The 23680-nt window shown below is 58.3% G+C and overlaps 6 protein-coding genes across 6 annotated transcripts; 4 read left to right on the forward strand and 2 right to left on the reverse strand.

Annotated features, from left to right (window-relative positions):
- Nucleotides 1-161: 161 nt before the first annotated feature.
- On the forward strand, nucleotides 162-1415 carry BKCO1_3800057 (bem46 family protein; the record flags this gene model as incomplete). The annotated part of the gene is made up of 4 exons (XM_020275268.1): nucleotides 162-403; nucleotides 477-989; nucleotides 1046-1171; nucleotides 1229-1415. The coding sequence occupies 4 exons, from the start codon at nucleotides 162-164 to the stop codon at nucleotides 1413-1415; spliced, it is 1068 nt and encodes a 355-aa protein (XP_020128625.1).
- Nucleotides 1416-3816: 2401 nt separating this feature from the next.
- On the reverse strand, nucleotides 3817-4906 carry BKCO1_3800058 (g-patch domain-containing protein; the record flags this gene model as incomplete). The annotated part of the gene is made up of 2 exons (XM_020275269.1): nucleotides 3817-4831; nucleotides 4884-4906. 2 exons carry the CDS (start codon nucleotides 4904-4906, stop codon nucleotides 3817-3819), a joined length of 1038 nt encoding a protein of 345 aa, XP_020128643.1.
- Nucleotides 4907-5163: 257 nt separating this feature from the next.
- BKCO1_3800059 (major facilitator superfamily) lies at nucleotides 5164-5766 on the forward strand (the record flags this gene model as incomplete). Its single annotated transcript, XM_020275270.1, has 3 exons — nucleotides 5164-5268; nucleotides 5423-5535; nucleotides 5598-5766. 3 exons carry the CDS (start codon nucleotides 5164-5166, stop codon nucleotides 5764-5766), a joined length of 387 nt encoding a protein of 128 aa, XP_020128626.1.
- Nucleotides 5767-8202: 2436 nt separating this feature from the next.
- Nucleotides 8203-10322, reverse strand: BKCO1_3800060 (yt521-b-like splicing; the record flags this gene model as incomplete). Its single annotated transcript, XM_020275272.1, has 2 exons — nucleotides 8203-8781; nucleotides 8841-10322. The coding sequence occupies 2 exons, from the start codon at nucleotides 10320-10322 to the stop codon at nucleotides 8203-8205; spliced, it is 2061 nt and encodes a 686-aa protein (XP_020128689.1).
- Nucleotides 10323-13735: 3413 nt separating this feature from the next.
- On the forward strand, nucleotides 13736-18274 carry BKCO1_3800061 (snf2 family helicase atpase; the record flags this gene model as incomplete). The annotated part of the gene is made up of 3 exons (XM_020275273.1): nucleotides 13736-13996; nucleotides 14046-16343; nucleotides 16409-18274. The coding sequence occupies 3 exons, from the start codon at nucleotides 13736-13738 to the stop codon at nucleotides 18272-18274; spliced, it is 4425 nt and encodes a 1474-aa protein (XP_020128690.1).
- Nucleotides 18275-19344: 1070 nt separating this feature from the next.
- On the forward strand, nucleotides 19345-21782 carry BKCO1_3800062 (ph response protein; the record flags this gene model as incomplete). The annotated part of the gene is made up of 2 exons (XM_020275274.1): nucleotides 19345-19821; nucleotides 19878-21782. 2 exons carry the CDS (start codon nucleotides 19345-19347, stop codon nucleotides 21780-21782), a joined length of 2382 nt encoding a protein of 793 aa, XP_020128687.1.
- Between the last annotated feature and the right edge of the window lie 1898 nt (nucleotides 21783-23680).

A 23680-nucleotide genomic window follows, 5' to 3' on the forward strand; every position in this document is an offset into this window, starting at 1 on the left:
ACGATCGCTGCCTTCTCGCGCCCCCACAAATGCGTTGATCTTGCTCAACTCCTGACGGGCCATAGGTACATACATGCCCATGACCGCGCCTGCTGCTGTCCGCCGTCGTTTGCGCCTGCCTCTGTCCGCCCTTGCTCGCTCTCCCCGGGCAGCCGCGACTCATGACCTGGAGATCGCTGTTCCGACTCTCAGGTAGCTCGACGCCGGCCACCAGTCCTCCGCCCTCCTCGCCCACCTCGCCCACCACGCCCAAGTTGTCGCACCACAGTTCGCGCGCGTCCGCAGACTTCGACGCCGACGCATACTCGGCCATGGACTCGGTCTTCTCCTACCTGCGAATTCCCATCCTCGCCTCCACCGGCCTGGCCACCGTTCTCAGCGGCGTGCTCTACTTCAAACAAAAGTACGCATCCAGTCCGCCGCGCGCTCAATGCGCCCCGCAACTCGGGACACTGCGCTGACCTGCACACACCCAGTGATATCATCTACCCCCGCAACATCCCCCCGGGCGCGCGAACAGATGTCCCTCGACCCACCCAGTTCGGCATCTCGGATTTCGAAGAGCTGATGATCCCCACTCCTGACGGCGAGTCGCTGAGCGCCTTCTTCATCCGCCCCGCCAACAAGCAGCATGCTCGCAACATCACCTTTCTCATGTTTCACGGCAATGCCGGCAACATTGGCTACCGGCTGCCAATTGCGAAGATCCTGGAGGCGGAACTCGGCTGCAATGTCCTAATGCTGCAGTACCGCGGTTACGGCCTATCCACCGGCACGCCCAACGAAAAGGGCCTGACGATCGATGCGCAGACCGGTCTGGACTACATCAGGCAGCGCGCAGAGCTACGCGGTACGAAGATTGTGCTCTACGGCCAGAGCTTGGGCGGAGCCGTCAGCATTGGCCTTGCTGCGAGGAACCAGGAACAGGGAGATATTGCCGGCATCGTTCTCGAGAACACATTTCTCAGCATCAGAAAACTAATCCCCAGGTGAGTGGCTGCTTCGTTTCCCATTACTCTGCCCTTCTGGTTGCTGACAATGCCAGCGCTTTCCCGCCCGCGAAATACCTTGCCCCGTTGTGCCACCAAATTTGGCCGAGCGAAGACGTGATGCCAAGGATCAAAAACATGCCCATTCTCTTCCTCAGCGGCGTGAAGGACGAGATCGTGCCGTAAGTGCCCCGGGTGCGGAAGCTGCTTCGGCGTCTAATCAGTAGCCTTGGTGTCAGACCGTCACACATGGCCAAGCTTTTCGACCTTTGCGTTGCCAAAGCGAAAGTCTGGCGCGAGTTCCCCAACGGCAGCCACAACGACACGGTGGCGGAGCCCCTTTACTTCGAATACATTGAGGACTTCCTCCGCAGCCACGTGCTTTGCAAGGCCAGTCCGGAGAAGACTTCGCATGCCAAAGTTTGAATTCAGCACCCCCTCCCACCCGAGCATTGTTACTCACGATACCCCTGAGAATGGCGTTGCATTTCTCATAACTGCAGCACCGGCGAATGGCCGGCTTTCGGAATTTGCCAAGCGTTTAGGTCCGCATGAGTGTTTCTAACTCTACGATGTTGGCTGGACTCTGCGCGCACTAGGAGGGCATGCCGGAGTGATCGGAACAAGACGGGGCCGTTGCTTCGGTGCATTCCTTCTGCACAATATGCCGAGGTCTCAGCAGCCCCAATTTCTCGGCAGCGCTTGGAAGCGTCTTCGGATCGAGGGGCGCTAATATCATCCTCCACGGTGCTTTGAGATGCATGCGCCGAACGAAGCGTGAAGACAATATCAGATGGTGTCCAAATTCAGGGGAATGGCCGACTGGCAAGGACATGTTTCCCATTGTAGCGGTGGCTGAGACTAGCAGAACACCGAGCTATCGCAATTTGACATGTCGGGCAATGATCCCCGAGCAAGCGTCGGAAAGGGCGCGTTATAGCGCTGGCAGAATCACTAAGAGTGCGAAGGGCATGAGGGCTTGGGTGGAGATTTGATGCATCCGAGGGAATTCTGGAAGTAATTTGCGGCAATGCCGATCCAACCACAGTCAAAGGATCGACGGCGGCGATATAGCAAACAACCGGGCCGAAGTGCAGGGCCAGGCCCGGCCCGACGCAAGAGTGCCAATGACGTTGAATCTCTGCAGTACTCATGAGGCGAGCCGGAATGGCAGTTGTCACTGGTCGTTGTGCTGGTCGCTATCCATCGAGTAGAACAGGACGACGTTTGCTGACCCGATTGGGTAAACGCCGCAGGGGCGTGGTAAATCTCGCCCATCCGTTTCGCCGAGTTTTGTTTCGCTCGCTGACAGGGAACATGACGAAACGTATCTGATGACATGGCCAGGCTGTCTTCCACCTCGCTGTCAGGCAATGCGTGGTGTTGGGTTGCGTGAATGCAACCCTGGCTGTGATTCGCCGCTCTCGACGAACACGCACGTATGCATTGCTCTTTTCCGAGCGCGTAGGAAATTGTGTTCGACTACCGACCGGTGTCTGATATAAGCGCTTGCTCCTTTGAGCATAAGGAAGGTTGGTTGGAAGATCGACGCACGGATCTGGTCCGAATTCGAGAGATTTGGTGGCGCCATGTACCGAAATAACTTTTGCAACACAGGACGATTGAGTATGTCCACTGTTTATCAGGAAATGCAGGAGATCGGCGTTCTTGCTGTATGAATGCTGAAATCACTTCTCCGTTTGCAAACTCGGTAGCTCCTTGCTCGAAGAGATAAATGGCTATGTATGTTAGAGTCATCATGTATATCTCTTTGTCATGGGAATGGGGGTTGTCTTCCGCTGCTCCCCACTTCATATAGTCGCATCGCCAACGCACAAGTCTGTTTCGACGTGATTGCATCGTTGAAATGGCTCATGGGTCATTCCTACAAAGTAAGTGAACATCGACGGCCTAACTTTAGTTCTAGGAAAGAAGAGAAGTGGAGTAAGAGAAAGATCACAAAGAAACGAGAACTGCTTTATCTGTCAGCTTATATAACATTATCCACCCAAAAAGGCCTTAGCTCTACCCGCCTTGTGCAACAGGCTCCAGTGCAACAGGCACTACACAGGCCACACCTATGCCGGTTAGCCGTAAATTTTGAGCATTATGGCGCTGCTGGGTGTCTCGGGGGAAACGTAGAGGAAGCGATGTCCTGGAAAATGGCCACGATAGGAGTGATGGTAGGTTTCTCTGATTTGTTCTTTTGCCAATATGCAGTGCTGATCGCAAGCGCCGGACAGTGGGCGGCAAGGATCGGTCTCTGTGGTGAGGGGACCGGCGAATCAATGAGGATTGTGAAGGCTTCGTTAGCGGCACCTCTATATCTACTAGCAGTGATCCCTTTCATGGATGGGAGGACAGTACCCTTATTATCACCATACCTTGTTGGAATGATTGTGAGGTGAGGCGAGAGGAACATGGAGCACAACAAGTGTTCCAGGGCGAGGTAGACCTTGGTTGGCAGTGGAGAGAGAGATCTATCTATTCATTCTGAGAAAGTAAAAGCAGTGGTTCCAGGGCCCATTGAGAGTTATCAAGATCCTCGGTCGTGGATCGCAAGGGATAAATTGCATTCTACCAAACACGTCGTGGAAGTCCAGATCAGAACCATTTGCAGTAATCCAACACCCGTAAATGCTCCGACTGCCCACGATGAAAGAGTACAAAGACTCCCGCGAAACACATCAAAGAATGGTGAGACCTCTTGAGACTCACCGTGATTCCGCCTGCAAACCTCTGGAGCGCGAAAAAGAAATTCCAACCGATGAGACCACCAACGCCTTGCTCAATGCTTTTTCTTTTCTTGGAGGGAAGGGGAATCCAACTATGCCTCCGCCTTGATCATAAAAATCTCCTTCAGTGCCTGTGGGTCCATCGATGCCCTTTTCTTCTGGGCGATATACCGCTGCCGGACTGCAAGACGGCCTCCAGCAAAACCCGCGGTAGGTGTGCTGGTCCCGGATGCTGGGGCCGAAGTAGTCACCGAAGTAGTGGTGTCGTCTTCCGAAGATGAGCTGTCACTGCTTGACTCGGCCTTCTTCTCCTTCTTCTGTTTCCTCTTCTTCGATTCCTTCGCCCCCTTCCTGGCCAGTCGTTCAAGCTTGCGAGCCTTCTTGGCCTCCTTCCGTGTCATCTTGTCTGGCTTCTCTCCGGATTCCTTCCCACCAGCCGATGCAGAGGTCAAGTCAGCGGTGTTGGTAGAGGGTACCTCGGCTTCGGGTTTCTTAGATTTTCTCGACTTGGATTTCTTCTTGGCCCGAGTTTCGTTGTCATCTTGGCAGCTCGAATCCGATTCTTTTCTCTTCTTCTCCTTCAGCACCGACTCGCTTTCGTCATGCTCAGGCCGTTTCCGCTTCTTCTCGGCCGGCCGAGTCTCGGGCTGCCCGGCCTCGGCAACAGGCTGCTTTGCGGCAATGTCCTGGGTGACCAGGTTCTCGATCTTGTCACCCACCAGCAGACCGCCGCTGACGAAGCGGATGCCACCCCAGCGCTGGTTGGTGTAGACTTGAAGCTTCAGATCGCGGTGAGCGGACTCCTCCTTCTTAAGCTCTCCGTCGCTCTTGCCGTTCAGCCGGCCAAGCAGACCCTGGAGTGCGCTCAAGCCGAAGGTGTCGTTTTCCGCCTTTCCTCGCTTCGCGCCCAGACCGAGGGTATCGTCCTTCACGGCAACCCTGATGTGAGAGGCGTTGGCGGCCGTGTAGTGCGCGGCATGCTTTGCATCTTTGGCGCCGAGGAAAGAACCAGGGGACCAGCCCTGCTTGAGGAGGATCTTGTGGCCGAAGCGATCGGTCGACTTGCTCCAGTGGGTGTTGTTCGGGTCCGCCGAGATTTTCGTGCGACTGCAATCTGTCAGCTACAGAGCGGCAGGACGGCTCTGGAAGCGCGGCGTACTTCTTCGGCCCTGCGAGACCCATTGTGAAGGCTGAGCGGCGCGTCAACGCAGTACGTGCTAGAGATTGGAAATTTTGGCGCGGCGCCGGGACGACGGGCGAAGGCGGAGGTGCTCGGCGACCGGAGTTTGGGTTTCGCCGTCAGCTGGCTAGTACTACTACCTAGTACCTACCTCCCTAGTCCGTACCTAGAAATGTTCTGAGTGAGCGAGAGCAAGCACAACAGATCATCACCACAACCATAACCGCAACCTTGACAGTGGCTCTGCACCTTTGCCGCAATGCCCGCATCCTCCCCGCAACGACAGGGTCAAGCTTCTTCGCATCACCGAGAGTCAAGCCTGGAGGGTGACCTGGATGGCATGGTCAACGACATGTTTGAATCCGTAAGCCGCTGGTGGGGCTGAGTTTTGCACCTCACTCTGTTTGCATTGCTGCCACGTCCTACCCCTACTCCCGCCGGCTGACCACCGCTCTTCTTGATTGTCGTCTGTCGCAGCCGCTTGTATGTACATCTTGCCATTGACACGGGTGACGTAGACACGCCATCGCCGCGAGGCAAGGCGCACTGATCTCACGAACCACCACCATGCTCGCAAGGTCGAAGCCGCAGAGAGCATCAACAAGACCTTTGATGATCATGAGACGGATGCGTCAGTCGTCGGCACCTGTCCCTGTTCTCGCTCGTGGCGATGCGTGCTCACAATGCTCTCAGTCTCCAGCTCCGCAAGGCCCAGACTGCGCGCTTGGTTGGTCTCTTGAAGCGAAACGATGAGATTGAGCGCTGCATGGCCACAAGCGTCAAGACACTCGAACGCGCATACCTATCACGGTCCGCAGAGCTGAGGGCCGCGCTGGAGAGCCGCATTGCCGAGCTGCAGTGAAGAGACTCAGACTCGGCTCTTCAGCCACACAAATCCTTTTACGCAAAAGTGGAGATCAGGGGCCTTGCACTTCATTCCAAGACGACATCTTGCGCTCGTCTGCTCGTCAGAGGCGGGGTTGGTTTGTAACATTGCTGATCGCTGCTGATCTGACTCGCAATGGGAGGCTGGCAACCGAGGAAGGCGGGCCCAACCAGCCTGTAATGCACGTTGCCTCATTCTCGCACAGAAGACCGGGTCATGACACGGAGTGGTCCTTGAGTGCGCTGACTCTCGACATGCGTTTATTTGCTGGGTGCGTTTCAAGAAGATCGGGTAGCCATGCAGGGAGCCCAATGGCCCAAGAGGGGGTTGCAGCAAGCGAGGAACACCTAGGGAGAGCGGAACGGAGCAGTGTAGCGCGGTACGTGGCAGCCAAAGGGCAGAAAAATAAAGTCATGCCTGGACCAGCGCCGCTTCGACCAGATGTGAGAGGAGGGACGGGTTCCCGGCGGCTACGCGACAAGCCCGGCGAGACACGGGCGCTGCAGGCGTTCACGCGGGTCAACACCAAGCGACAGGTACCTCGTCGGCCTGGGCGCACGGTGGGCGCACGACGATAACGACAGCCTCCCCACGGCAAGTGATGCAGGCGCCCGCTGTGCCCGCAACGCAGGGTCGGCATGCCGCAAGCTCCGTGAGTGGGCCCGTGCGCGCAAGTGGGAGATTGACAGCTGAGTTTTTCTTTGTGGCCCGCGTCACATGGGATTTGGCGGGAAAGACGGTGGTGAGCGAGTCAGGCCGCCGTCGCGCGTCGGCCGTGTTTCGGCGGGCCTGCGGCGTGTGAACGTCTGCCCAGCCAGCAGAGGGCAGAAAGGCCGCCCGCAGCATGCGACCTTGCAGCGCCACAGCTTAGCTCCAGGGTTCAGCAGAGCAGGGTCCTATGGCCAAGCCCAGAGGTGGCGACGGCGGATCTAGGCCCCGCCCAAGGCGCTTCCGCGAATCACATCGCTCGCCTAGCACTTGCAGCAGCCTTTCAAACCACTCACCCACTGTCCCAGTAGCCAGCCCCGCGACCCAGACGCCTTGCGCTCAGCCCACCGTGTGTGTTGCCTCCTCACTTTGCCTAACGCCCCTCCCAGCGCCGTCGACAACGACGCCCGCTGGCCCGCCGGACGTGGCGCCGCGTTTCGCTGCCGGTTACACGCCGCACTAGGCGACTATGGTCCCGCTGCGTGCGTGCCATGGCCTGATTCAACAAGTGGATTCTTTGCTCGCCTCCTAGCGGCCGCCGCTTCCCTCCGCCGTTTGCACGTAGTACAGTGCGACTTGCTGATCCTTCTGGAAGCCCGTCGCCCTGTGTCGTAGGTTTTGCCGCCGTGGTACGCCAGAGCAACCTACCTATGCGTAGTGCATTTGCTTTTGCATCCCCGGGCCAACTGCGTGCTCAGAGTGACCTCGAGCCTCTCAGTCTCTCATGGAACCTTCGCGTCCTGCGCTCGTAGCAAAAGGACCCCGCCCCACCGCTGACTGGAGCACTTCGGACTTCGCTGGCCAATCTCGCTGCCGGCAATCCCACCGCCTTCTGTGCACGCCCGTGTACTCCACGCCTGGGTGAGTGCGGAAATAGGGATGCTCAATTTCGTAACCCATGCCGGGCGCCCTCGCTGCCAACCGGCTTTTCGTCGACGCCACTTCGTCATGGAAACGTGGTCAGACCTCTTGCGAGTTCCACAAAGCCACAATAGCGGTCCGGTCGACCCTCCTTTTAACTGCTTTTGCACTGGTGAAGGTGCTCCTTGCTTTGGCTCATATGGGGCCCGATCCACGAAGCATTGCGAGGGCATCTCGCGCCAGTCGACCGCCGTATTCTCGGCGACAAAGCATCAGTGGCAGAGACACTTTCGCGCCCATCGCTTGTATTGGCGGCCTTGTAAAACTTTTTTTTTGACCTCGTCTTGTCTGCTCGCTGATCTTTGGTCCCTTGCAAGATCGGACGGAGTTCCAATGGGGGCGCGATTGGTCCTGAAACTTGCATCATGGTGGGTTCGACGTGAGAAAATATCAAAGGGCTAGAAGATCATCGAAAGATCTAACGCGGGAGGAGATCCGAGCATATTAATCGCCATGTACCACGGGACTATAGGAAAACGAGATTCCCGTGAAAGAGAAGAGGTAGCGAAGCGAAACCACGGATGACTGAAAATGATTGGATAGAACAAACTAGTTACCTACAGAACATCAGTCCGTAACGGTATACATTAAATGACTTCCACAGTCACAGGACGTCATTAGAATCGTTGCTTTCGTGCGCTGACGAGGGGTGCGACACAAGAAAATAGGATCCTGACCCGGCAGGATACCGCTCTCAGGGGGAGCGAAGAGCGACCCGAGACATAAGGTCGTCTATGCGGTGCAATTACGGAGCTGCACCATAATCGAGATTGCACGAAGCCATCAGAGAGGCCGCATCTGCGGTCCACCCATTTGACTAGGCATCTGCATGAGAGGCATCGCGGAAGGCCCAGCAGCCGGGGGTCCTAGCCGGTGGAACATCTGGATGAGACGCTTTCCGACGCCTGGTTCAAGCTCTGTTCCGTCTCTTGCTATTTTCACTTCTCTGTTTGCATTCCAAGGATTTCGAAGTCCTCTCGTCCTGTAGAACGGGAGCCGGTTCGTTGAAATCCATTCAATCCTAAACGGCTTGCCCCAGGTTTGTGGCGTGTTAGTGCCGTCTAGTTCGACTGGTTGCACCGATCCATCCGGCTTGTTCTCTTCCTCTTCATCCTCGGAAAGGTCTGCTTCCCAGAATATGGTGCCGCGTGCGGAATCGTCGATGATGCGTCCTTTCGGTGCCCATTCCGTCGCAGCTGTGGGTATCGACTTTGGTGTGTCTGATGATTCTGAAGCTTGGGTCTCAGGAACAGAGTGTATTAGATCAATGCCGTTGTCATTGATAGAAGATGCCATGCGGGCATATCCAAAGTATTCGCCTGATTTGTTAGCGGAGAAAATCAGGTAAACGTTCTCGGCAGTCTGTCCGTAGTTAGCAGGTGGAAATTTTACCACATGTGGGCTAGGCTAGGAAAACTTACGTCGTAAGCTTTGTTTAGAGCGTCCTCGTTGTGTGACTGCGTCGCCCAGATACCATTACGAACACTGAGCTCCAAGTCTTGCAGTGTGAGACTCTTCACGACAAAGAACTTCTCTGCAACCTTGCCAGGTGGGCTATCTTCTCGAGGCTCTCCATCAACGTCGCCCTTCTCCTCTGTTTCGAAAACCGTATCGCCGTCGGAGGCAACAGGATTAGGAGGATAGGGCGATGTGCTCTGTTCAGGCGACTGACTACGTTGGCGGGGAACAGACATAGCAGACGGACCGGTAGGTACTCCAGAGGCGGGAGCAGCACTTCTACGGAGACGGCATACAAGTCGAACGCCATGGAATCGCGAATCGTGAAATCTGTGCATAGCAGCAGTGCAAGAAGCCTCCGTCTTGTAATTAACGAATGCGCAATTGCTCTTCGAGATCAGGAACAGGCTTTCTATGTCCTTGCTTGCTTCTCGGGAGAAGTGATCCTTGAGGTCTACGACAGTCGTGCCTGGTGGGAGATTACCAACCCACAGGGCGTGCCCAGACTGCCGAGGCTTGCGAGGTGGACCGCGTGGCAGAGAATTGTGAGCGGAGTCCGACGCAGCTTTCGAGTTGGCTGGTGGCTTGTTAGCTAGGGCAATTGGAACTTCGGGCAGTGACTGACCTTGAACTGCTGTAGCGAGGTCACCAGCTGGGTTTGGTACGGCCGCGCCGGCCATGGAAATAAGACCAGTTGCAGGGAGGGTGTTTTCTAAACCGACACCGGTCACCGCGTGAGCTGTGGGTAGGCTCGCCCTTCGGGCGGCGGGGTTCGTACCGTAGGCCACCGGCAGCTGGGAAAAGGGTCCCGGGTAGTACATGTAAGGCTGGGCATGAGGGTATTGCATGAAGGGTTGAGGCACTTGAGTATGCGCCATCGCGCGCTGCTGGGTGGGAGCGAAGGACGGGTAGGAAGGCGAGAACTGGGAAGTGCCGTAGCTTGGACCGTAGGCTGGCTGCGACGGGTAGCCCATGGCGGCCTGGGGATACTGAGAGATCTGCTGCAACTGGTAGACGACCGCGGAGGTAGAAGCACCCGAGATGCCGCGCTGCGGCTGGTGTGGGGACTGAACGGGGGCGGGACCGGGCATGGTCGAAGTGTAGTCGGGAAGCGCAGCGTTCATGGCGTTCATGGCGGCCATGCTGAAGGGCGCCGGGGCCGGGGCTTGGGCGGGCGGCATGCTGTAGGCATAGACGGGATGCTGGTGGTGGTGAGAGAGCCGCTGGACCTCTAACGAGCGGATCGGATAGTGCGGCTGGAAAGAAGTGGCGGCAACGGCCGGAAGCGTGTCGGCGCTGGGCTTGTCGGGCGGGCAGGCGGCATGCTGGAGAGCAGTTCTGGAAGGCTCAGAGGGCGGAGGGCCGCTCTCGCTTGACGCATCGCCCATTGGATCTTCCACAACCACGGGCAGGGCAAACCACTGCTGCACCCAGACAAACGACATATTAGCCCATTGCGGTCCGCACGGCGAGGACAACGAAAGACAAGCGAGTGAGACGGTGGAGGGCGGTGATGGCCATGGTTTTGGCGCCTACCTACCAGCTAAGTATACTCTCGCGAAGAGCAGCGCGGTGGGCGTGGCGACGGAAGAGGGAGCAGCCGGTGCAGAGATGCCAATCACGAGATAAAGAGTGCGAGGGAGAGTGCGAGGAGGAGAACAGGCTGCTTTGCCCCGGAACAAGGCTCGCTTGGAGCGGGTTCAGGCAGATCAATCTTGGGGCGGGCCAGTGAGAGCACGCAGGAGGGCGGTAGGCGGTGCTTGCAGGAACTAAAGAGGCGGCAAAAACGGTCAGACTGGGAGCAGCCGCGAGAGGGCTGAACGGCGCGTCATCCTGACAGACACACACGCCGCCGGGTTCCTGGGGCTTACCTTGCGGACGCACAGGCGGGTCCGGCGAGCGGGAGCAGCTGGAGGTGATCGGCCGCTGGGGCGCTGCCACGGCTCTTCCTAAAATATCACCCTCACTGCGGCTGGTGTGGTGGCGAGTGAGACCCTGGCCAGCACCACCGCGGACCCTGCACCTACGCTCGCCGGTCTGGACTGCGGCCTCTGCTGCACCGCGACGCGTGGGAGCCTCAGCGCTGGGCTCGGCTAAAGGGAGCCTCTGCTGAGAGCCCCATCTCCAGGGCCCGTAATTTGTCCCGTGGCATTGGCAGGCGCGCCGCGGGCACTGCCGGCGCAGGAGTCATGAAGTAATGTCGGCGTCTGCGCGACCGCCGCCCTGGGGCCCGCCATGGTGCCTTGCCGCGCGATTGCTGCTGGCGCGGGGCGGGCGCCGCGCGACTTCCTTGAGGTGGTTCGTGGCGACGCCACACCTAACAGTCCGCCGCCAGGGATGCCCGCTGCCCCAGACGTCAGGACGCGATCCGGCTGCTTCCTGATGCCGCTGGCCGCCGCTGGCCGCCGCTGCGTGCAGCAACCACCGGCCCCGGGGCGCTGCTCTCGCCCGCGCTGCTCGCGCTCGCCGGCTGCTGCCCGCGCCGCAGCGTTGATCTCGCCTCGCCCTTGCAAAAATAGCACGCTCGTGGGCAGGCGATCGACGGCTAGACACCCAATGCAGCGCCCTCTCGGCGATCACAGGCCCTCCCGGCGTGGTCGCTGTGGCGAACGCCCGCGGTGCGCAGGGGCCATGACGCCGGATTACGCGACACCACGCACACGCGGCATCTGATCTTCGAGCAGCCTCGACTCAGCGCTGCGTCGGCGGGAGCCGCATACTTTCGACGGACTCGGCTCCTACGCGAGAGCGCTCTACCTATGCTGGCCTCTGTGGCGGCTTCGACGCCGAACTGCCTCATCAACACCCGTCCCCCATGCCCTCGCCACAGCCGATTTGTGGGGTTATCCGTGGCCCGCGCTGCCCACGTCTCGTCCGCTGATTCGCCCTGTGGCGCGTGCACAGCCTCATGATGCTGTTCGCCCCACGCCCGGCTGCCCAGCGCGCATCGCATCCGCCAACGCGAGCCGTCCAATGCCTATCCCGGGATGCTGCTCTCCAGATTCCCGGCGCTGCCGTTTGTCGCGTGCCCCCCAGGTTCTGGGCTGCCACGCCCCGTTCCTTTCCTTTCCCCTTTCGGGCTCAGCCTCGTACGATTTCCAGAGATTTGTCTGCCCGGGCTCTGGAACCACCACATTGGTGAACGGCGAGACAAGCCTCTTGAGCACGAGTGGAGCACTGCTCGCCCGGCTCTTCTCGGGACACTGTCTGCCGGGCGGCCATGCGAGCTGGATCGAGTAACTGCAAGCTTCGCCAGAACCCGGCATGCATCCATCCTACCGGACCTACTAGTCCGCCGACATACAGCGTCCCCCCAGTCCACTTTTTGCTATCCCTTGACCTAGGTAATTCGGCCTCGGAAACCCAGCTTCGGATTCGCGGCCCCTGCATGCGTAGCGCACGAGCAAGGAGATTCAGGGTGCCGTGCCGATCTACTTTCCTGGATGTCCGCCAAATGGGAAAATTCTCTCGGGCATATGTCACTGAAAATCCTTGTAGGTGGAGCTCTGCCCCATCCTTTGGCCCTTTTTCTCGGCTTGTTCCACGGGTTGCGGCTGAAGGTGGCTCTGAGGACGTCACCTACGATGTCTTCGGCTAAAAGATTACCACTTCTTGTCCGAGATGACTGGTGGCTGAGCATGCTTCGGCGCTAACATTGTATAACTAAATCCGACGGGAGCCTTCCAGTATCCGTTCTCTCGGTGTCCTCGCGTCTTCGTTCGATTCACCATGTGGCGCGTCCAGGCACCCCGGTCAGCTCAGCCTCGGGACTCCTGGAAGTGGCAACCTGCCAGCTCATGCACGGTATAGGGGATGCTGAGAGCTGAGGATAACGGATCAGTGACACGTGGATGGTGTACGTCTCCGACCAAGATTGTCTCTCCAGGGCTAGCGCAGTTTGTGGTGCTAGGGCCGATTTGATTGCTCATTGGATGGCCCTGCCACGAGACTAATCTTTCTCTGCAAGAACTCCATGAACGGCTCACCGACTTTGATGAAGGGCGTCTGCCAATTCACTTAGCCGCCCCTTTCCAACCCCTCGGCGCCACTGCTGCCCCGTACAGGCAATACAACAGGACTGAAACGGCACGCATATCAGGGTAATTGCCTGACCCGCCCACAGTCACGCCTCCAGTTTTGGGACGGGCTCCTAAAGACTTGGCAAAGCGCAGCTTCCCCTAGCACCTAAATCCGCTTCGCTTGCACGCCCCGTCACACACCACAGCATGTGGGGCTTTTGTTTTTCCCGCGGCAGCGCGATCATGAGCTTGCGTTGCGTCTCGTAGGAACAAGGATAATCTCCATCCATGTGGCTTTGCGGACATCGATCTTGTCGATCCAGTCGGGTAGAGGCGTCACCGGACTTAGATTGAAGATCAAAGACGGGCGTCGGGCTGAGCGGGTCGTCGAGCACCACTGAGCGAGCTCATGATGTTCTTGTGGAGTCGGAGCGCGGCTTTCTGTCTCCCAAGGAAATGCCGTAGGCCATTCGAGAGTTGAGCGATATGGAGTCGGAGCTAGTAAAGATGATGGGCAGACGTAGACTCGTGCATGCGACGCATCACTCTCGCAGATTGCAGCACGAGGTGTAGAGCGACGGCAGCGCTGTGCGGATCTATCGTAGTCGATCTGACGGCGGTCTACACGCGGACCTTTGCAAACACACAACGTCAGAAGGAAGGTTACCGAAAGGGGAAATCACGTGGTCGCGTGTTGCGAGGGCTTCGCGCTAGAGCGGGTTTTCCTCGTATCGGGGCTTATCGGGCTGGTGCCTGCCGGACCCTGGCCATCATCATCACCATGCCGCGCCGCCCGCTCACTCTGCATCTCCCGGATCTCTCCCAACCATTCTTTCGCGATGGGCAGCGTGCTTCATCTTGCGACCAACGTACAAGCAGCCGAAGTCTTCTCGTCTGAAGGGCGGAACTCGGCTCCATCCCAGCATGCTGCGGCCATTTTCTGCGACTATTGCTGGCCGCCACTGCATCCCGACCCATCTGGCTCTGGAGAGCCTCCCAACAAGCGCCGGCGCGTCATCGCAGACGCCTCCACCGCGACAGGGGACGCGGGTCGCGGACGACCGGACCATGTCTGCCTAAGTCGTATTTCGTTCGAGTTGGTGTGTATCTTGGCTACCACGTTTAATCTCTCGCTGAGCGAGCATATAGGTGTTTTCCGACCGCGAGCACGTTCTCGCAACAACCAGACAAGCCCCGGATCTCCTGGTGGCTGGCGTAGAGCTGACGTCTGCGTCTACTTTGCGGTTGCAACTGTCCCGGAGCGATTCCCCCAAAACCCTTGCCGTGGCCCTCGCAGCGCAACAGCCTCTTGAACCGGCGTTGGCTCATCTGGATTGGATCGTAAGATTCTTGAATGCCGGCCCTTCTACGAAGAAGAATACACCGATATCTCGAGTGCTGTCGACGCGCGTATCCGTTACCCCGGCCTCTTCTGACGCACCGAATCCTTGCGCCGAGCTACAGTTTCTGTGGGCTGTTGGCATCGAGGCCGAAGAAAGTAGCCGGGCGAACAGCACCATCGCCGCGCTCGAGAAAGAAGTGCTCTCCTACTATTTCCCTCCATCCAATACGTCCGAGGTTCCGTGGACTATTCAATCCTTCTACGAGAGCGTGCATGTACCCCCAAAAGACTCCACCCAAACCCCTGATATGCCGAATGATCTCTTGACCTGCACGCTTTACCCGTTCCAACGTCGATCTGTCCAGTGGATGTTACAACGCGAAGCCGCCAGACTGAGCGCGGGGAGCGTCGCTCCTCTGGAGGATGATCATGCCCGACCGGCAGACCCTGCGCTATCTTTCGAGCCAAGCTTTGATTGCAACAAGCGCCAATGCTTTGTGAGTCATATGCGAAGAATGGTCATCACCCATGGTTCCTCGCTATCAGACGACGAAACGGCCAGGAATCGGGGGATCCTCGCAGAGGAGATGGGTTTGGGCAAGACAGTTGAGCTCACCGCATTGATCTGTCTCCACCGGCGTACGACCCAGCAACCCACTGTTTTCGATCGCTATACGTGCTCTGAAGTTGCCGCTAGCGGCGCAACCCTCATCATCACCCCGCCGGGAATATTGGAGCAATGGAAAAGCGAACTCAGCACTCATGCACCTCAACTGAAGGTGTTTCATTACAGGGGTATGCCGCCGATCACGGCAGCGAAGAAACAAACAGATTCAGACATGGTCAAAGAACTGCTGAAATACGATGTTGTGATCACCACATACCATGTCCTGTCTCGGGAAATCCACTACGCAAACACAGCTCCAAAGCGCGACCTGCGCAGGCAGAAACAATATGAACCCCGCCGGAGCCCTCTTGTTCAGATCTCCTGGTGGAGATGCTGCTTGGACGAAGCACAGATGATAGAGAGCGGCGTTAGTCAAGCCGCCACGGTGGCTAGGGTAATTCCACGGATAAACGCCTGGGCTGTCTCTGGAACCCCGGTAAGGAAAAATGTCCACGACCTTCTCGGACTGCTCATATTCCTTCGCCTTGAGCCCTTCTGTAGCTCTAAGTCTCTGTGGAGCCGCATTGATAAGAAGCACTTTCACAATCTCTTCTCAACCATCGCATTACGCCACACAAAAGATCAAGTTCGCGAAGAGCTTCGGCTACCGCCTCAGAAGCGAATCGTCATGCTCGTTCCTTTCACTCCAATTGAAGAACAAAATTACAGTCAACTATTCCAGCAGCTCTGTGAAGACTGTGGGCTGGACCCAGAGGGAAAGCCGGTGGAGGATGACTTCGACTCGGATGATCCGCGCATTCTGGAAAAATTACGCGGCTGGCTGACCCGCCTCCGGCAAACCTGTCTTCATCCACAGGTTGGTGGTCGCAACCGCCGGGCCTTGGGTCGTGGCAATGCGCCCTTGCGAACGGTCGATGAAGTGCTTGATGTCATGATTGAGCAAAACGACACTCTTGTCAGAGCGGAAGAACGGGAGCACGTCTTGGCTCAGATCACGCGCGGCCACATTCTTGGCTTTGTGAAGAACGACACCAGGCGTAGTCTCAAGGCACTGGATATTTACAACGCAGCTCTGGAGCAAGCGGAGGTGTTTGTTGCTGACGCTCGCCGAGATTTAGCTGAAGAAGCGGCGAGCCTGAATACCGATGGTGCGAACTTGGACGATAAGACCGGGAGCGAGAGCGATGGTGAAGAGGAGGATAAGGACGAGAAGAATTTTGGTCGCATGGCTGTCCTACGCAAGGCACTTCGATCTGCTCTCGAGGTGCAACACATTTGCACGTTCTACGTTGCATCTGCCTATTACCAAATCAAAACCAACGAGGACTTGACAGAACCTGAATCAGACGCCTTCAGGGAGTTGGAAGAGTCAGAGACGCGGTACTACGACCAAGCGAAGGCGATACGAAAGGAACTTCTACGGGAAAGCCACTCAAGAGCAGAAAGAGCCATGCGAAAGATCAAGGCCCAGGCCGAGGTACGTACGACGATGCCTGGAGGGGACGTTATCCACTGTCCTGTCTTACTAATAGTGCCTCTCAGTCTCCGGTCTCAGAGATCCCTCTTTCCGATGATCATGGCGGCATAGAAAACCAAAGGATCCTGGAAAAAATGGACCGCCTGACTGAAAGTCTCAACGAGCAAGGGGCTCAACTTAACGAATGGCGACAGAAGGCTGCCAGTATACTGCTCATGCCTTTGGTTGACGAAGACGACGGAGAGACCACCGGCGAGGAGTATGAGGCCAGCACAAAAGCCCAAGACGAGCTTCAGGCATACATTACCATGCTTCGTGCTATCATCGCAGACAGGCACCGCCTATTGACGGGCCAGACAAATAACTTCGTTGGTGAGGAAACGAATGCGGCTCGAAAACAGGCCAGGGACGGAGCTGGCCCAGCGCCCGAACTCCTTATGGAGTTGGCCGCAAAGCGAGATCGACTCAAGCCTACAGATGGCGACGATTCCTTGAGGGGCATCATTGCCGAAGTCCGATCTCTAGCCACTACCTTGCAGTGGTCTTCGGAGAATAGGAACGCGAGGGCCAACGCGGAATTAAAACTGGCCGAAATGCAACTCGAGAACACGGGCAGAGTTTTCAACGCAGAGATCAAGAAGCTGGCAGAACTAGAAAAGGAGCTCGAAACGAACCGGAGTTGTATGAATTTGCGGGTGGAGTTCTACAGACAGTTGCAGGTTCTCAGCGATCAGCTCCGACCGTACAAAGAGGAACTGGACGACGAGCTTGATCAAGAAGCTCTGCACTCGCAGCGGCAGAAAGAGCAAAGGACAGCCGATCGACTGGCGGGTCTCAAGACGAAGCAGAGGTTTCTACTGCATTTGAAAAACGAATCGAAGGAGCAAGAGGGCCCTCGACTATGCGTAATCTGCCAGAATGACTTCGACATCGGCGTCCTCACAATATGCGGTCATCAGTACTGCAAGGAATGTTTCACGGTCTGGTCAAGGCAGCATCATACTTGCCCGCTTTGCAAACGGCGCCTGAATTTGAAACGGGACTTCCACGAAATCACGTACAAGCCGAAGGAACTGCGCGCGAAAGAGGAACATCAAGTGGTGCCGCTGCCAGATGGGCCTTCTTCTTCTGAGACCAGCAGCTCGTCCATCTACACCGAACTAAGCCAGTCAACAATGGACGAGATTAAAACTTTGGACCTGAACGGGTCGTTTGGCACCAAGGTTGACACGCTGGCCAGACATCTGTTGTGGATCCGCCAGAACGATCCGGGATCCAAAAGTGTCGTCTTCTCGCAGTACGGAGATTTCTTGAAGGTTCTGGGCGATGCGTTCCGTCAGTTCAAGATCGGGTTTTCCAACATCGCAGAGAAAGGAAGCATCGAGAAATTCAAGCAGGATGCAAGCGCCGAGTGCTTCCTCCTGGACGCGAAATCGGATGCGTCCGGGCTGAACCTGGTCAACGCGTCGTACGTCTTTCTAATGGAGCCGCTCATCAACGCGGCAATCGAGCTCCAGGCGATAGCACGGATCCACCGCATAGGGCAGCAGCGGGCGACGACAGTGTTCATGTATCTGGCGGTGGATACGGTGGAAGAGAACATCTACAAGATCAGCGTGCAGCGCCGGCTAGAGCACATGGCAGGACAGGCGAAGGGCAAGTGGCGGTCAGACTCGTCGGTGCCGGCGGTGCAGGAAAAGGAGCTGGATGCGGCCAACACGCTCGAGATGCAGCAGGCGCCGGTTTCGCGGTTGCTCGTGCAAAAGAAGGGCGGCGGCGAGGTGGTCAGCAGCGAGGACGTTTGGGGCTGTCTGTTCGGGCGAGGGGACGGGCGGCGGCGGGCGAAGGCGAGCGGTGCAAGCAGGGCGGTGGAGGTCGAAGTCGGACGGTTTCTGCGGGGGGCGGCGGCGGAAGGCAGGACGGGACAGTGAAGGGCATGACGTGGAAGGCAAATCAGAGCAAAGCAGAGCAAAGCAGAGCAAAGCAGATGAAACAGAGGATGCATGGCTGGACGAGGCGCACGGGCGGGGCTCTTCACAGGCTTTTGGCAGGCGCAAGGGCGGCATGGCGGCACGGCGGCAGGGCGGCGGCACGGGAATGGCAGTGGGTGCTTTGTCTGACGGCGACAGATGGCAGAGTGGCAGCGTGCATTCCGCACCGACCCGTGGGATCGGATGCTTGGCGAAGGCTTGAGTCGTTTTAAGCTGCCGAATCGGCGCGAGTCGTGGGGCGGCGCGCTGGCGCTGCTGGGCCACTGGGCCTCCACGCCTTGTGGCCTGGCGGCGGCCTGGCGGTGGCAGCCGGTGCGCGGGGCGCTGCACTGCGCTGCGCTGCGCTGCGCTGGGCCTTGAGCGTCAGCGACCAGGCAAGCTTTCTCGCACGGCCTAGCAGGCCCCCTAGCTCCGCGTCCCCTCGTCCATCACAAGGAGCCAAGTCAGCGGCCACCCTTGCGCCGCCCAAGCCTCCCTATATTATACTACCAGCTCGCGACCCAGTGCCTCTGCCCCTGCGCTGTTCCACCGCTTCGTCTTGTCCCGCATCTTGGCACCTCAGGCTCAGCGAGCCAAGAACACCACCGCTCATCACCATCCGCGCCCTGTGTGCGTGTGTGTTCTGTACGCGCCCCGAACACCCTCCCCACCCTGCCCGCCAGCCTCGACGACGCGCCCGCCGCCCCAGGCCTGCCGCCGCTCCAGGCCTGCCGCCGCCCGCCGCGCCGCCCGCCCGCACGCCGCCACCCCCCATGGCCGCCGTCGCGAGCACGCAGCCTGCTGCTGCTGCTGCTGCTGCCGCTGCTCCCGAGTGCTGAAGCTGACGTGCGATGCCACAGGTCGCGCCGCCACCGCCGCCGCCGCCGCCGCCGCCGCTGCCTCCGAAACCGCCGTGTCGCGCCTCGCTGCCACTGCCGCCCCCTGCCGCGCGCACAACGGAGGCTTCGTCGCTCGCCGCGCTCCATCTCGTCCCTGGCTCCGCCGCATGATGTGAGCACCTGGACCCGAGCATGCCTACCAGTACGGCTCGCGCATCCCCAACAACGTCGCTGTCGCCGTCCCCGGGCCCGGGCAGGTCGCTGCTATCCCGCATCAAGTCGCCCTTCGGCTCCAAGGCCCGCCACATCTCCGAGTTCTACGTCAAGCCCGATGACCCGCACCGCCAGTACTCGCCCGGCGACATCATCACCGGAGCCGTTATCCTCAAGGTCGTCAAGCCCATCCGCGTCACCCACATTGTCGTGTCTCTCCACGGCTATGTCCAGGTTTACAAGAATCCAAACTCGCCCGGCGATGGCTACCGCTCGCACTACTCGGCGATAGCGACCGGCAAAGGCAGTCGCATCGGCGGCTACTTCGGCAATGGCTTCGCCTCGCTGTTCGAGGACGAGGTCGTGCTGTGCGGTGAGGGTCGTCTTGGCGAGGGTACCTACCAGTTCAACTTCGAGTTGGAGTTCCCCAGCAAGGGCCTCCCCAGCAGCATCGACGTGAGTTGGCGCTCGTTCCGCGTTGCTCCGCGTGTAAGCCACTAACCCGTGTCCAGTTCGAGCGAGGGACCATCTCGTACATGCTGACATCAACCATGACCCGCCCCACCACCATCATGCCCACTGCCACGTGCGACAGGAAAATCTACCTGATCGAGAGCATAGACATCGCCCCCTTGATCCGTCCGAAGCCGAGAATAGTCACCCTCGAGCGCGTGTCCCGCCGGTCAAGAGCAAAAAGCAAGGTAAAAAAAGGCACCAATACCGGCTCCGGCTCCAATGGAGAGCGATCCAACGGTGAAGGATCCAGTGGCGACCAGTCCAACGGCCATCCCGCAACAGAGCCGTCTCGGAGCAGTCGAGTCTCTGAGCTCAGCGAGGAAGTCGACACCCCGGGAAGCCCTGCACCCAGTGATACGAGCTTCGAAAGCCATTTCAGCAGCAGCCAGGGTGGGTCCTCCAACGCATCAGGAGCATTGTCGGCAAGAGGGACGGAGAATGGTAAACAGGGCTCGAGTAAGGCCGCCTTTGTGGACAAGAAGCCCATCACCGCCACCATCGAGCTGCTGAAGGCTGGATTTCTCCGAGGCGACAGCATCCCGCTGAAGATATGTGTCAGCCATACCAAACACATCCAGAATCTTCGCGGAATCATCGTCACTCTGTATCGGCAGGCGCGAGTGGACATGCATCCCGCCATCCCGGTCGTCATGAACGCGAAGGGCGAGAAGGTCTCCAGCGAGGATTACTACCCGAAATCAAAGACGGGCCTCGGCGGACTCTCCCTTTCCTCCGCTGGTTCGAGTCATGTTTTCCGCAAAGATCTTGCCCAGTCGTTTGCGCCTCTGATCGTGGATCCTCGCACTCGTACCGCCGAAGTGAAAGCATCAGTGTGTGTGCCAGACGACGCGTTTCCTTCCATCACGTCTGTCCCCGGGGCCATGATATCCTTCAAGTACTACGTCGAGATTGTTGTGGACCTGCAAGGGAAACTCACTGGGCTTGATAAATATTTCTCTAATTCGGGCATGATGCTCGCCTCTGCCCCACAACTTGGAAAGGCCGAGGATACCGCCTCGGGCGTCTTTTCTGCTTGGGGCGGTCATTTTTTGGATACGGAGCAGTTACGGAGAGATAAAGGCGTTGTCTCCTGTGTATTCGAAGTTATAGTCGGCACCAGGGACAGTGACAGGCGCAAAGGAAAGCGAAGAGCGACATCCGAAAATGAACTGGACCACCCTTTTTCCGTCAGCGGAGATTCGAACGGTCTTACCGAGGAACAATCCCAGCTCACGGGGTACGCGCCGCAGCAAACCAGTCTTCCTCTGCAAAGTGAGCAACACGGCTACTATTACGGCCAGCCTCCTTACGACGAAGGATTCACCGAGGAAGTGCCGCATCCATATGCTCACCCGACATACCCGGTGTCGGATTTGACGAATGAGGATGCACTGCCTGAAAAGGAACGGCTGCGACGGGCAGAGGCACGCCTGATGCCAAGCCAGCCGCCTGTGGAAGGAGGCTCCTCAACAGCCGATGCGATACACGTGCCTTCGGCACCGGTCATTCCGGAGGAGAGGCCCGGCATTTTGTATGGGACTGCTTCTTCTTCAGCAGACGTTGCAGGCCCCTCCGCCCCTCCTCCGGAAGCATTCGGACCGCCGTCGCCAAGCGCTTCGGATGACACGGCGGCCCCGACGTATGAAGAGAGACAGGGAGAATCAAGTCACTCGGCCCGACCGGCAGCCGCCGATGACAAGCACGATCTCGCGCGGAGGAGGCTCGAAATGGATCGCAGTGCGCCCGACGAGATGACGGGCGAAGACACAACGGGCGGCGGTAGCAGCGCTCCGCATGCTCCGCCAATCGACACTTTCACCCCTTCGGCACCCGTGCTCGACGATGAGGAATACGTCTTCCCTTCCACACATCCAACAGACTTACCGAGATACGAGCGGTGATGAGCAGTAGCGAGGCGTTAATCCTTTGGCGTTTGGGGATGTCGGGCATGAACAACGGCTTGGGGCTCACTGGGTTTGGTCTTGGCCGCGAGCATTGAGCACATGGATTTTCTTAATTGTTTATTTTTTATTTTGGTTTGGCGTGTTGTTGATACCCAGGTCCGGCTCGAAATGGTGGCACGGACCTTTGGCTTAGCTTTGGGAAAAAGACAGGGTTCAGTAGTGTTAACGGCAGCACATAATGCCTGTTCTGTCACCTTTTTTCTCCAGGGAAGAAATGAAAAATGATTGCATTATTGGAGCTCTCTCGTTTCGCTTGAGAGATCAAGGGGAGGGGGGGGGGCATTAGTCGCTTGAGTCTGCTTCTGCTTTCGGCTGTAATACGATGGGTTGGAGTTTGGGATAATAATAATCGAGGAGCGAGGGCAGCGTTATCACGGACATGCCTAATGTAGCAAGTGAGAGTCCGAAGATAAGTCATGTTGGTGGTGGGTGGATGGTGCACGGCTCACAGGCTGATGTGCTCGCCCACCTCCAAGTTTTGCAACACATCTGCCATGCCTACCAGCGACAAACCCCGTGCTCGACTCTCACGTCGGTGGTCGCAGCTACATATACCGTCTGAACTGTCTCGTATACCTAGCCCTCACAGCTCGACCTGTACCTCCGTCGGGCCCCATTACCCAGACCGCCTAGAGTTTTTCCATGGCGGGTTGGTTGCCGTGAATAGTCGATCGAAACTTTTTGGGAAGCACTACTGTGCGTGCATTTGGGGGGAGGGGAGGGGGCGGGGCGGGGCGTTGCTTCGGCTTGTTCCTTGCGAAACGCATGGGAGAGGGAACTTGATTCATATTGCCAGCGCCAAGGCGTGTGTGATGTGCACTCACTGCTCGCGACGAGACGATCTTATAAGGGCCTGCCACGTTTTTCTTGTTCGTTCCTTCTTCTCTAAAAATTCCTCTCTCTGCCCCGTGCATGCTATAAGCTAGGTACCTAGGCAGTCCTTCTTTCTATTTTTGACTCCTCGGCCGCACGTGCACGCAAGACCATCATCCATCGGGCGTGTCCTGGGGCCATGAGTAGGTCTTACGTGAAGCGCACAGCATGATGGCTGGCTGAACGCAATCGTCGACGATTCCCCCATGTGTGAGAGGAAGACGGTAAGAGGCAGGGTTTGATTGGCGTTGGCTGTGATCGGCATGGATGCCCTCGTTCCTGAGACAGAGCATGGTGAAGCCGGCCAATCGCCGGCGCCTGTTTCCTCGGCTGCCGTTGCCTTGTGGACGTCGAGCCAACCAGTCAGTGGCTGCGAACCGGGATGGGCGCGCGACGTGAGGCCGCCACGCTGGGAATGGGCGGGGGGATGATGGGCGGCGCTGCACGAGCACACACAGCAGAGCGGAGCGAGGCGAAGAGGGAAGGTGCGCGATTGCAGGGGGGAGATGCCATGGGATGGATGAGGCTGCTGCTGCTGGCCAGCAACAGCCGCAGCCGCAGCGGGAGCAGGTCACGGTATGTGGTCGCGAGCGAGTGCTGTACAGTAGGTAGCTAATATGACCGGGGTGCGTGGCTCATGGTACCTACTAAGCGCCCAGCGCCCAGCTGCTCGCTCTAAGCGCCCACGCGCTGGGCTGCCGTGCGGCCCGTGCGGCCGTGTACTCGGTACCGTCCCCCACCCCTCCAAAGCCGGCCGACGCTGATTCGCCCGAGCCCGGGCGCTTCGAACATGCACCATCTCACACAAGCAAAACGGCGACGCGCCCGCCGCCCCCTTCCCACACGCCCCCCCATGTTTCGTGTCAATCCTCTCTGAATGGGCCTGCTAAAAATGGCCGTGCTGACCCCTCATTGGTCCAGCAACGGGCCCCGGCTCCCATTCCCAGCTCCGCTTTGCCCCC

The sequence above is a fragment of the Diplodia corticola genome, assembly GCF_001883845.1.
Source record: "Diplodia corticola strain CBS 112549 chromosome Unknown scaffold38, whole genome shotgun sequence".
In the NCBI taxonomy this organism is placed as follows: domain Eukaryota; kingdom Fungi; phylum Ascomycota; class Dothideomycetes; order Botryosphaeriales; family Botryosphaeriaceae; genus Diplodia; species Diplodia corticola.